Source organism: Haplochromis burtoni, unplaced genomic scaffold, assembly GCF_018398535.1.
Source record: "Haplochromis burtoni strain Fernald_Lab_line unplaced genomic scaffold, NCSU_Asbu1 Contig_122, whole genome shotgun sequence".
NCBI classification, from domain to species: Eukaryota; Metazoa; Chordata; class Actinopteri; order Cichliformes; family Cichlidae; genus Haplochromis; species Haplochromis burtoni.
The window spans coordinates 43,340-57,580 of record NW_024582483.1 but is presented as its reverse complement, the minus strand read 5'-3'; the positions used below and the strand labels follow the sequence as shown (position 1 = coordinate 57,580).

At 41.7% G+C, this 14,241-nt stretch overlaps 1 protein-coding gene across 1 annotated transcript; it reads right to left on the bottom strand.

Annotated features, from left to right (window-relative positions):
• Positions 1–2,273: 2,273 nt before the first annotated feature.
• si:ch211-14k19.8 (mucin-3A) lies at positions 2,274–12,543 on the bottom strand. Its single transcript, XM_005929343.3, has 11 exons — positions 12,355–12,543; positions 12,048–12,242; positions 9,486–11,420; positions 9,298–9,386; positions 9,129–9,187; positions 8,381–8,544; positions 6,751–6,916; positions 6,471–6,662; positions 4,312–4,533; positions 2,622–2,781; positions 2,274–2,516 (listed from the first exon to the last, which is right to left on the bottom strand). Exons 2-11 carry the CDS (start codon positions 12,088–12,090, stop codon positions 2,442–2,444), a joined length of 3,105 nt encoding a protein of 1,034 aa, XP_005929405.1. The 5' UTR covers positions 12,091–12,242; positions 12,355–12,543; the 3' UTR covers positions 2,274–2,441.
• Positions 12,544–14,241: the final 1,698 nt, after the last annotated feature.

Below are 14,241 nucleotides of genomic sequence, written 5' to 3'. Positions count from 1 at the left end.
TGCCGAGGGAGTTGGGGGTGTGAGAGGTATCGTACTCGCCCCATAGACTTGCAAACTCCTTCATTAGCATCGTAGGGCCAGAGTTAGGTAGCTCGCAAATTAGGTGCACACACACACACACACACACACACACACACACACACACACACACACACACACACACACACACACAGGGCACCACCATCCCTTTAAGAGTTCCTTTGGATGACGTCCATATAAGGAGATATTGGAGAGAGTCACATGGGGGGAAGAATGCGCTGCTCCGGTCATGTGACCACTCTGAGGAAATGAATGAATCTCCCTTTTTAAGGCCATGTTTGTCTTTTACCGCTCACATTTTCTTCTGTATTCTTTATCCGATTTGTGTTTCAATCACAGTTTTAAATGATTAAATGTATCTTACAAAATAATCTTTTAAACTTTGTTCTCTATCCAGACAGTAGTTTCTCAATCTCACGCCTTTGCTTGAGCAATTTCAAAACTAGGCAGCGTGCATGCCTCATGCACGCATTACAACACACAAATGTAGGCACTCCCTCCCTGCATTGCTCACTCACACAGTCAGAGAAACTCACAGTCCTGGGTAAGGCCAGCTCTGACTAAGACCGTATATGGAAGAAGCTGGCAGGTAGCTTCTGTCCACTTCTCACTCATCCCCTTCTCTCCCCACCCTCTTCCTTTAAACTCCCATTAAGTCTCCAATTCAGCCACTCTCTTTTTCTGTATGTGAGCACCATGTATGCTCAGTATGCATACTATACCTGTTTCAATCTTCACCATGTTTCCAGTCGTTTAATGGTCACATTTCAGCAGAGTTTCATACACAGCATTGAGAGGGCAGGGCTCGTGTATGTGTGGTATGAGAGAAACCGCATTTAGTAAATAATAGCACATTTATTACTGTGAAATAACAATGCATCTCATGTGTATAATGTAAGGCATTAGCACGAAGTCTTCTGTCAACCTTTAAGCTTACTGAATTTTTAATTCTAAAATATTATGTCCTATCTTAGAGTCACAGGGACACACAACCTTTCTTTTAGGCCCCTAACAGATGAGATACAGGGCTACAAGATTAGGAACAATAATGATATGCAGTATTATGCTTGCGTCACCTCATTTCTTTATATTTTGTTTAGGCAAAAACAGAGTTTGTACAATTCTAAGGAACTCGAAAGTCAATACTTTGTATGACAATCCTTACTCTCCAACATAGTCTGAACTCTTAGGCAAGCTTTCTCATACTTTAAGTAATCTTCAGGAATAGTTCTGGAGGCTTTCTAAAGGACATTCAAAGCTTTCTTGTTTCTCTGTTATACTGCTTTTTGTTCTGTTCTCTGTAAAGATGATCCCACACTGCTTCAGTAATGTTGAGGTCCAGCCTCTGGGGAGGCCGACTCATAATCTTTCATTGTGTGTTTTTCTACCCAGGTATGCATTTACTGTATTAGGTGTGTTTGGATCACTGTCATGCTGAAAAATAAACTTGTTGCCAATTAGATGCTTTCCAGATGGTATTGCATGGTGGATCTAAATTTGACAGCACTTCTTCTGTGTTCATAATTCCATCAATTCTGACAAGATCTCCAACACCACTGGTTGAAATGCAGCTCCAAATGATGACAGAGCCTCCAATGTGTTTTACAGATTAATGTAGACACTCACTGTGGTAGCGCTCTCCCTACCTCCTTCATAAAAAGACAATGATGTGAACCAAAAAAAACCATACATAAATTCCAGTTTGGATTTACCCCTTCATCAGACCTTCTGCCACTGATTTTCAGTACACTTCTTATGAAATTAGGCACACTTCACCCTTTTCTCCCAGTTTCCTTTCCTTAACTATGACTTCTTGACCTTTCCACTGATGGATCAACTGGATCAGGTGAAGATCCTGATGCATCTCTCCTGTCAGGAAGCAGCCAGTGTCCAAATAGGAACTTTGAAGAAAGCCTGGAGAACTATTGTTCAGGACCACTTGGAAAAATTACAAAAAAGTCCTGCTCCTTGGAAGCAGGGGTGGTAACTAAAAATATTTCAGCTAGTACTTAAATCAATTAGCCTGTACTAAAATGTGAGAACATCTTTGTGTTTTTATTTTATTATTGTATTCGTAAGTGTAAAGTCTTCAGTTGTTATTGAAAGTAAGTAGAGTATAAATATCCTTTGATGGCTTTAATTCCAAAAGTAAATACAATATATTGATGCCCTGAGTAACAGTAGAACATTTTCCAAGACCTTGTACCACACATGACAGACATGCAGTTAACATCTCAGCATCAGAAACAGATTTAATCTTTCAAAGAAAGGTGTACACATTTATACATTTACTGCCTTACTTTTTTTTAAATTATTAACAAAACACAAATATTTTAACTTTACAATGCATTAATAAACTGTAAAAACCAGTGTCAGAACAGATTGAATCCTCCATATGCAAGTCAAGCAGTCCAGCTCTTCCCCATGTCTACAAGCTCCATGCCTTCACAGTAGGACCGTGGTCGTGACACCCTGACCTGGTTTCATAGAGAAACATCGCATCATTCAAACTGTGAAACCACGCAGACATTTGTATCTTACCGAAACTCTCATGGAAACCACATGTACAGTCACACACTCACTGTGGGTGTCCTGTGAGAAGCCAGTTGCTGCAGAAGTGGAAATGGAGTCCAGTGAATGGGTTCCACTGGCCAGCTACACACTGAAAGGTCACTGGCCTTACCCGAGTCCAGCACACCATCCCCCATGCTCATCTCACTCCCCCTCCATCCATACTGGGAACTACAGGATGCAAAAGGATTATTTACATTATTTAAACACTTCAAGCTCAAATTAGTAGCTATTTTAAGCAACAGTTAGGGAAGTGAGTAGTGAAATCTTTGAATGAGTGGGTTTTTAGAGAGATTACTTATTAACATTTAAACTAGACTCAAGTGTATTTTGCATTTATGTACAAATTATTATGTTGTGTTAAGTCCTGCAGTTAATTATGGATAGTTCATTTCATTTCCTATCCAGTTCAACTTATTCCAAACTATATGAAGTGAGTTTAGTTTGGATTATTTTGGAGGCCCAGTCCATTGATGCCCTAACATCCTACTTCTTGGAGAAACCTCTGCTGCACATGATACATTCATTAGCGTTAGCTGCTGTGGGAACAGTCAATTAAAAGCACCTCACACACATTTAGAGCTCACGCTAATGCCTCACAGAGTTTAATTAGAAACTCCATTTCAACATTAACTCTCCAGGAACTGACTAGAAATTTGGACTCTGTGCTTATGAATCAAAATCTGACATTTTATTGAAACTACCATGTATTAGTGAGATGCAGAGGTGGCGAACAGAAGGCATTTGCGACTTCTGCTGAAGTGCCAAATACTGCATGCTCTCTAATGGTAACTTGAGGCTGGCTCCAAAAGCGAGTCAATGTCCACAGACTCCCATCCATGTTAAAATGGCCAGCTTTACAGCCTTTAAAAAACAACAACATGTCCACTACAAAAATAGATTGTCCCCTCTCCAAAACATCTATACGGTGGGTGATTTATTAGTTTCAATTTCTTCTTCTTATTTTAATAATTGATTTATTGGGCTACTAGAGTCTGATATTCCCCACCTGACCTGGATATATGCTGTTGATGCCATTCTGGAGCATTTGGAGACTGACTGGGACATGAATAACTTGAGCCGATTACATAATATTTTATTACAGTGTATTTCTTACTAGGCAGCTCATTCTCTTGACAACGATTTCTTTAAAGCTATAACACATTTTGGGGTAAGACTGAAAGAAAGGCAGATTTGAAATGTAAAAGGGAAGTCAGAGGTCAAATGTTACGTGATATTTGGATGCAAGCTATGATGTGAGATTTACAATCCCCATGTACCAGGATCATTTCCTAAATGCTGCCAATGCAAACACAGGCAGAAGAATTTTAAGCAGTTTTAAGATAAAATACATTTTATGAAAGTTTGACCTTAGGGTCCAAAGTAACATGGGATTTAGAATCCGAATATAGAATTCCTTATATTCCATATGCTGTCAATACAAAAAAAAAAAAAATGTCAGTAAGAAACAGTTTTAGCTTTACTGGCTTTAAAACATGTAAATATTCCAAGGTGACCACAGTGACCATCACTGATAACTGTCAACCAAGCTTGTTTTTAAGCTTCAAGAGTGGCATTGGTGAGAACAGAGAAGCTTTTCACTGAAAACTCTCCCACATTTTGGAACACACAACTCACTGTCAGACAATGAACTGTGTGTGTGTGTGTGTGTGTGTGCGCGCGCGCGCGCGCTTTATATACCTGTGGGGGTAGATTGTGTTGATTCGTGTTCCGTGGCTGGGGCAGGTGGAAGCCAGTGACAGCGTGTCGTCGTGGTAACAGCAGGGGCGGTCAAGCGCTCGCAGATGCAGCAACTCATCGGAGCGTGTGAAGGCAGGATTGTCCAATGAGTCTGCTGATCCCGCCCACGAGCGCAACCAGAAGCGACCTGACAGCTCATCAAAGTGGTTGAATCTGCGATAGCTGCGCAAACAAAATCGTGAGAGGTCACAGGGTACAATGCTTGTTGTTGTTGCTTCTCTTTGCAATCTAATCTGGGTTTTCCTTTTTTTTTTCCTTTTTTTTTTTTTTTTAAAAAATTTTGTGCCAGCTTTAAACGTTTCACATGAACAAAATTTCAAGAAGGAAAAAAAAAATATATCAACCTAGTCGATGGGAGACAGCCCTTTTACAATGTGGGGTCATGAACCTTATCTCTGTGGCATTCATAGAAGCTCTTATTTTACCCCTAAAAAGAGTTTCTTCTTAAAAGCTCTTCACAAAGCTGCTCAGTTTCACCAAGGAACAAAGAACTCCTATGACAACAGAAAGGTCGGAGATGACCCCGCTCATACAGATGATGTTATGTTTCATGAATGAACTGATGTGTCACAGTGACACATGACTGCTCCTTGCCAGTGAATAACTTTCCATTTACCAGAAATAGATCAACAGGTAAGAAGAAACATTAACAGATTTGTTTAAAACATTGCAGATCAAGAACAATATAAAACTATACCGCTTGATCCCCATTTAATGGGCACAGGTGATTTTTCCAAGTTATTTTAATAGCATAAGTTCCACTTATAAACACCTTTAAAACCCAGCCATTGCCCTGAAACCAGTAGTTGTCAGCAGTTTTGTAATGAACTCTAGTTTACAACCAGGGTTTGTGTATACTGGCAGGAGATTACTGCTCTAAGATGTATAAAGTTATAAAAGGTAAATCCTCCCCATTATTTGTATAAAAATCCTCTGGAATAACTTATTTTAGGCTAATTTTAAAATATTTTCCTGTGCTAAATTATATGCTTTGCAAAGTTTCTCTAAACTCGGGCAATCATCAGATACTTGGGATGTTTAAAAAGATGACTCCAAAGAGGCCCCAATTTCCTGGAAAACACATTTCCTACTCTAGACATACTGGACTTAAGGCTTAGCTTCAGACTTATTACTTCCTGTCTGATCTTTGTACATGCTCAACATTCAGTCAAACAAACAGTATCTTGATTAAGATCAATATGCTTTTGCCTCTTGCAGTCTCAGTTTGTTATTAAGGTTCAAATGAAAAGTGCTCCGACACAAGAATCCTTGTAGGTAGACTTTCATGAAGCTGAATCCAAGTCTCTGCACGCCATCATATTAGAACCATCCAAAACCACAAAGTCATTTTTTCCAGACTACACTTGGAGGAACACCCGAGGTTTAAAAACAAACATTAATATGAAAAGAAAGTACACAGAATTGAGATTGTATTTATGCTGGATTTACAAATATTACCATGCATACACCTCTAATATTAGTTGTGTAGCAGGCATTTCCATTCAGGAACATCTTGTCTAATAGGTTTCCTCATCTCCTGGCCCAGCACCCTAATGAAACATGTCACAGTATCAATGACTGTGTCTGTGTGCTCAGCTGTCAGCATATGTGGAGGTTAGACATTCAGATTGAGCCAGCAGTCCAGTTCCACCTTTATCCTTAGTATGTGCGTTGTCAGCTAGACTGTGCCATCTAGTGGCAATGAGTGTTTACAGTTACTGAAGAGCATGTGCGTTTATGTCAGTCTCTGGTTTTTCTCTCGTGGATCACAACAGAATACTTTCACCTATTGTGACTACTGCGATTTACTGTACGTCACAAATATGCACATTTTTACTATAAATTTTAAGGTTTATGGAAGTACTTATCGTCCAAAAAAAATGTAACCTTTGCAGTAAAAACCACAATGGATCTAAAAGCAAACAAGATGTGACTGAAGAGCAATCTTTCAGTTTTAATTAATATATAATATATAAATATAATAATAAAAAAAAATCCACTGTGGTGGTGCAGAAAGGCAAAATTAGAAAAATTGTATAATTAACAAAATATGCATACGCCTGAACTGTAGGTGCGTCTTAATAAAAGCCTTTTCCTACCTGCTGCGAGTCTGGTCTACTTTGGCCTGAATCAGAATTGCTCGATAGCGTCGCACTGCCACAAACGCCAAAATGATGATCACTGTCACTATGATGAGCAAGATGGCAAGGCACGCACCAATGAGACGTGCGCGGGTCATCCTGACATCGCACCTCTCACCCATGAACCAGAAATCGTCACCTGCAAGGCAGCTAATGCCCAAATACAAGTCATTTACACATGCAAACAAAATATGCCTGGGTGAACAAAAAGATTTGCTTTTCCTTTTAACGTTCTTACCGGCAAACTGGAAGCTGGTGTGGATGGTGTGTGCAGATGCCGTGATGGTGGCAGTAGTCAAAGTGGCAGACTGAGGAACAGCTGTAGTTGGCAGTGCCAGGCTGGGAAACACACTTATATCCTGCAGAGCACTGCAGCAACCAGTCACAGATGTCGCCCTGCAGACCTGAGGGGAAGGCATGTTTAAAAAGAATTAAAGAAAATAATAAAGGTGGTGCCATTTTTTTTTAAATTTTCTTATCATAAAGTGATCTCATTGTAATGATATATGCATCCAAAAATCAGACAGGCACTGAAGTTTTTAGTAGTCACGTGAATATCATGCAATTACACATTAAGCTAATGTGTCACAAGGCTGAATTTTCAGTTGTACTTGAGATACTTGAGACTTAACTTAACAATTGTTGATTAGGTTCTCCATTAACCAGCTGATAATGTTTCTTATTTGGTCTAAACAGTAATCCGTATTTCAAAAATTGTTACAAGTATGTGCACTGTATGGACAAAAGGTTACATCGCTTGATCTTTGAGCTCAGGTGTTTTCAGTCCTGTGACCACAGGTGTGGCCCTGGACTGAGTTGTGAAAAAAAAAAAGTGTCTTTCTAAAGAGTTAACTGAATTCAAGTGTTGGACTGTTATTGCAAGGATGGTTTCATTGCAATAATTCAATTTGTCAAATCTCTTCCGTCCAAGATTTCCACCATTTAAAAGGGATCTCCACACCAGGTAGTTGTAACAGTCACCAAAGTAACCGATCACATAAAGCCACAAAGTGGTGAGGTACATAGTGTGTAAAAGTCACCAACACTCCGACTCCAAACTTCCTCTGGCATTAACATCAGCACAAGAAATGCGCATCAAGTGCTTCATGACATGAGTTTCGATGGCTGAGCATCCCCTGAAAATGGAAATGAACCGGCCACATTTTCAGTATCTTAAAGGTTTTACTTTATCACCTGGAGAAATATAAAAAATTTATTAGAAAGTTTCCCCACTTTTAGAATAATTCTCATCTTAAAGCTACATGACATCACTCTTGCTTTTCTGGTGAAGATGTCTGTAGCATGTGCTCTCCTCACATGTTATGCCTCTAACAAGCTTGCAGTACAAAAATGAATCACTGAACCTACTGCGTTTTTTACCAAATGACTATTTAAACTACACTGCAGCACTTCTGCATTTTAGATTTTTTTCTGATGCCAAACATTAAAATGGAAACAAATAAAATGACTCCACGCTATAGTAAAGAAGAAAAAGTTTGTTAGACCAAGCCAGGTAGAATAATTAGATTTTTCATAATTAGATTTTGAGCTTAACAGAGTCAGGCTAACTGAGTTACGATGTTTACATCAGTTTTCCTGTATCTGGGTTAATTGAATAAAGACGTTAAAAAAAAAAAAAAAAAGGAACTTTCTCTCAGGTTAATGAAGAAACTCAGGACATCTCGGTGTCAATTTTTGACATTGATGACAAACACAAACACCCGGTCTTCTGCAGAAAGATGACAGGAAATGAACGGAAAGATATTAAGAACAATGTGCATGAAAAGGCAACCAGACTCCTCCCAAACTGCTCAGCCACCAGGGCTTCAGTCAGCTGCCTGCAGACCGCCACCCGAACACGGGCTTACCTCCGACTGTGATGTTGGTGATCCTGGAAGTCCTGAATGTCCTCTTGTTGCGAACAGCCTGGGCTAGTCCAGTACGCTCCAGCAGTGATGTGGGTTCTGTTATGCTGAGCCACTCCAGAGCTCTGCTGGTTTTGAACTCCAGCAGGCTCTGCACTGCACGGCCACTGGAACAAAAACAGAACTGGAGATTTGCTTTCTTTACCCCCTTTTACACAACTTTCTCTGACCGATCCCAAAGCATAACCCAATTACAATTTCCACTGTGCTTTAGTTAGATCAAAACATTCCAGTTGGGAAATTACGTGAGCCCTGTTGACAAACTGAGGGATGGCTAATAAAATTAATGTCAGGAAAGCAACATAGAGGTTAGAGACCATTACATAATTTAATGGACACTGACTTTAGTTTCCAAAGTCCCATTAGCTGCATGGATAGAAAAAAAAATGTTAATACTTAAGAAAGGGGAGAAAAATGCAGAAGGATGATGAAGAATTTATTATGTTTTTTTCCCACTTTTTTTCCCCTAATGATGTTTAATTTTTGTGGTGTTTTAATTGTGTTTACTTATGTCTGAGAGTTTATATCTTCCCTTAGCAGAAATGATGTATTTAACGTCCCATAACCTGGGATAGGAAACACACACAACTGAGAAATGGACAGTACATATTGAGAGACAAGGTGGAGCTAATTGAAATCTAGAAAGAGCCTGGAGGTGCCTTTCGTTTTCAGCTTGTCTGCACCACCTCACCTGCTCCAGACTCCCAGCAGCCGGCTGAACCCCGGGGCTTTCTGTAGGTATGGCTTCATCTGAAAGAAACCTTAATTGAGAACTCTGTAAAAACTACTCAGCTGAAGTCAAAAATACTTAATTATTTCTGCTTTTTTGTGCCAGTGTGTGTTACTGTACAATCCCTCACCCATGTAGTAGTGTCGTTCTCCAAATTGACATTTGAAGCCAACATGGGCTCTTCTACAACTATCTGCAGCAGCAGCTCAACTGACTCCACTGGACAGAACAAGTAAATAAACTAATTTCAGGACTTCTGGATATATAATCAGGATATTCACCTAAACGTAAAACACTTCAGTGGTGTTTGGGAAGTACCTCTGATGGCAGCAGGCTGATCTGGCACGATGTAGAACTTGGGACTGTTTGTGGAGCTTCGAGCAGGTGTGGAGGTTAAAGCAGAAGAGGGCTCCTGGCTGGGATGCATGGTTGTCTGCTGTGGAGGTTGCTGTGGTAGTCCAGATGTGGGAGTGCGTGTGGTCGTGCTGCTGGAAGACCACTGCCAGAACGTATACTTTTCTACTTGTTCTTCTCCAGCTCCATGTCCATAATCTAATGTTACAGTAGAAAGGAGAGGAGTATGTGCAGTAGTAGTAATAATTAGGGGTTGGGATTGGTTATGTGTTGGTGACATATTAGTAGAAGTCTGAGGAGGCGGGTGATTGTGTGTAGGAGGTGACATTTGTGGAGGTGAAGGCGTGGCTTTGCTGACTGTGTGGTCCGTGGTCTGAGACACAGACGAGGTTAAAGCAGGGTGCGAACTATCAGGAAATGTACTGTGTGTGTGGAGTGTGTACAAAGCTGTAGAGGACTCTGTGGATGTGGTGGAAGATGAAACAGCAACAGCAGTAGAATCTGTGGGCGAGTCATCACGTAGGAGTGTGTGAGCAGGATGCAGAGTGTATGTCACTCCAGTGGTTCCTGTGATGGCTGAGTTTTGGGTTACACCTCCCACGGTCAGCGCTGCCCCGGGTGTAGAAGAAGAATCGGTGAACCCTGAAGTCCAACTGTAAGCCTTGGTAATACCAGGTGGGGAAGGGATAGTGTTTCTAGTCGGGTGCGCATCAATGATATTTCCGCGTGCACTTTCTACTGCTGTTTGTGTCTCTTTGTCTGTCTGTGTAAATAAAGATGACGTGTAAGCAGAATGTGTGGGGCTCTCTGTGCTTTGAGGAGAGTCTGTTAGACTCCTTGAGGAAGATGGGAGCGTCATCTCAGTTTGTTCAAACTTATCAGGCAACTCAGATGTGTCAGTCTGAGCAGCAGCAACAGATACAAATGAGTTAATTTGACTTATGTTTGGATGAACTGGATCAGCCTCCACAGTGCTAACAACGTTGTTGAGCTCTGTGAAGTGGGTGTTGAATGAATGAGTGCTGCTGTAAACTTCTGAAGATGATGATGATGCAGTGGGTTCAGTGTGGGTTTGTGCACTGAAGTCATCCTGCAGTGTTTTGATGGAGGATTTTAAAGGGTCAGAAGTGACAGCAAAGGTCAGGTCAGAATTATGTCTGTCTGTGCTTCTCTGGCTCCTCCAGGAATGAGGCTGTTCATCTCCAGATGTCCCACTAACACCCACACCATGTGCAGTTATGCCTGTATGACCTGTCCTGGAGGAAGATAGCTCAGCTGGAGCAGAAGTACGGAGAGGAACGCTGGCGCTGGACACTCTTTGATCCATTTGTGTGGCAACATCTTTGCCTGTGTTTTTAGATGTCTGAACGGATGTATCTTGTATAGCTTTGCCAAGCATGAGAGCTGAACTACTGGCTGTTTCCTCTGTCAATGCCATCAGAGTTTGAAGGCTTTTTTCAGTCGGGTTTGAGGGTGTGCTTGTATTGGGGCCTGCACTGAGTCCATGCTGAAAATATGGGTGTGTTGTATTTCTGGCAGCCATGGGCCCATCGGTGAGGTGAGCAGCTCCAGATGTTTCCGCTCCATTGTTTGGTTTTTCCTCAGGAAGAGGGAGAGTTTCCCTATCACTTCTCCCAGCGACAGGGAGTCCCTGCTGGGGTGAGGTGGGGTTCAGCAGTCCTTGATCCAGAGAGGAGGCACTAGACACAGACAGAGGCGCAAAACTCCTCTCCAGACCATCGTAGGTGTGATCTCTGCCCTCCTTCATGCCTCTCGTCACTTCTTGATCAACAGGAGGACTATTTGTAAAGCTGGTTCCTGTTGGAAACCATTGAGTGGGGTCTAGGTCTGGATGTTGGGTTGAGTGGTCCTCCGAGGAATTCCTCTCATCTTCCTGGACTGGAAAACCAGGAACAAACACAATAACAGAGAGAGAGACAGGGTGAGAAGAGACAGAGTGGAAATCACAACAACATAACATTGCTCTGTGTAACACCACAGAGGGAGATAAGATCTTTCCGACAGATTCCCAGCTCACGGCACAGTTGGAACAACACATTTTCACAGCATGTTAAGTTGTACACTGCTCAACCTGACTCCTACTGTAAATCATGAATATATTTCATGTATTTACTGAGAACATCAGGAGGCAGAAACAGCTCTAAAAATACCAGAAATAAATGTCATTATGATTCTCGTGATAGGACTAAGCAGTGGCTGGTTATTGTAGGAATCTGAGAAGAGAACGAGAAAAACCTTGTCAGACTTTTACAGCTCAAACTGTATTTGTGGGAATAAGCTGAGGGAAGTACAACCAAAAGGATAATTTAAACAGAGAATTTCAGAGCTTACAGAACATCTTATTTCCATTGACTAACCCCAATAATATTGAGGTTGATCCGAGAACAAAACGCTATTCCATACCGACAGTGTGCATATCACTTTGATTTAGCCTAATTTAAAGACACAAGAATAGCAAATAGCACAATAACATCTAACATGTCAGCGGCGGGCCGACGTTCTTACCTGTTGTGACGATAAAAAGCAACAGACAGGCGTGGAGCTGCATTTCCAATGGTGAGACATTTCAGTGTAGGACACCCTTTTAATCCAAAACACATGCAGTTTTTTGTTTTACACTGACAACATGTACATGTTACGAGGAGGACGAGCAAACTGCGCAAATGATTAATGAGCTCCAGTCTTTCCTGTGGACTGTCCCTGAGAGAGAGAGAGAGAGAGAGAGCAGAGAGGCGTCAGAAACTTTCCTCCTCCATCATTTCCTTGTAACGGAAACCGCTGCGCTGTCAGGGGCACAGCGCCGTACACTCACCTAAATTAAACACACGTGTGTGTGAGAGGCAGCCTGTCCTGTACTGCAGAATGGACAGAGGCTTGCGGATGGGAAGGTTTTACGCCGCCTCCAGGCTGTTCCACACGACATTTCAGAGATGAGAGGAAGGAATCCAGTGCGTAAAGTCTACACAGGAAAATTACCGCAGGCGGCATGGAGGCATGAGAGGGAGCAGTTCATTAGAGCTTTTATACTTACGCCCCACTAGGAGTGCTCGAAAGACTAAAAATGAATGCTATGAACACGTAAACAGGTTTTAAGTCTATAGGTTCAAAAAAAGTTCAGGAAATGCAGAACAAATGAAAATATACCGGGAAAGCGGATGACACCATTTCTCAAACATGTGGGAGAAAATGAACTTTGGAGGTGTCTTTGTAATCAGAACGTGTAAGATCTGTAAACACATTAGCTTCCTCCCTTATTTTATAACACCATGACACCCCCATGGACTGAGTTGTGAAGAAACGGTTGCTTTCTACAAGATGGTGACCCGAAAATCAGAACCACATTGTACAGGAGAAATTTCCACACATTTAAAAACAAACAATCAAAAACAATAACAATCACACAGGACACAGTTTTGTTTTATCCATATAATGCCAACAACAATCAAACGTCACGTCAAAGCACTTTAGGTAAAGAAATACAGTTTTATAGAGAGAATCCCAGTAAGCACGTGATGTCACTGGAGAGAAATAATAATAATAAAAAAACCCCAGAAACATCTCGTTTAAATCAGTCAGACCATCTGAATGAAAGTCTGCAAGGCTGTGATTGCGGCCAATAAAGGATTGTTTGATGAAGCAAATTTCAAATTAATATGAAAATACATTTTCAATCTTGGTACTATCATTATCCTTCTTTCATATTCACAAATTTTATAAAAGACAGTATATGTTTTCCAGGGAGACCTTAAACAAGCAAATATATATATCCTGGGAGCTTGAGGGTCCTGCGTAGTATCTTTGCTGTTCCTAGGACTGCATTCTTCTGGACAGAGAACTCGGATGTTGTTCCCGGGATCTGCTGGAGCCACTTGCCTAGCTTGGGAGTCACTGCAGCTAGTGTTCCGATTACCACTGGGACCACCGTCACCTTCACCCTGCACATCTTCTCAAGCTTCTTCTCTGAGCCCTTGGTACTTCTCTAACTTCTTGTGTTCCTTATTCCTGATATTACTTTCATTCGGTATCGCTACATCTATCACTACGGCCGTCTTCTTCTGTTTGTCTACCACTATGTCCGGTTGGTTAGCTACCACTATTTTGTCTGTATCTGGAAATCCCAGAGGATCTTAGCTCGGCCATTCTTAACCACCCTAGGAGGAGTCTCCTATTTTGACCTTGGGACTTCCAGTCCATACTCGGCACAGATGTTTGTGTATACTATGCCAGCTACTTAGTTGTTGCGTTCCATGTATGCATGCGTGATAGACCCCAGCCTCGATTAATCTTGTGCTCAGAGCTTGTTCCTGTGCTGCCATGATTAGTGCCTCTGTGCTGTCTTTCAGTCCAGCTTTGTCCAGCCACTGGTAGGACTTCTGGATGTCAGACACTTCCTCTATCTGCCGGTGGTACCATGCCTGTTCTTCCATGATGGTTCCTCCTCTTCCTCCTCTTTCTTGGGTTTCTGCCGGCTGAGGTATTCACTGAGCACGCGGTCGGTTGGGGCCATCTTCCTGATGTATTTGTGGATTTTCATTGTCTCACCCTGGACTGTGGTACTGAGACTCACCAGTCCCCGGCCTCCCTCCTTCTGCTTAGCATACAGCCTCAGGTTGCCCGACTTGGGGTGAAACCCTCTATGCGTGGTAAGGAACTTCCTTGGCTTAAGTGGCTTCTATCTGCTCCTTTGACCAGCTTATTA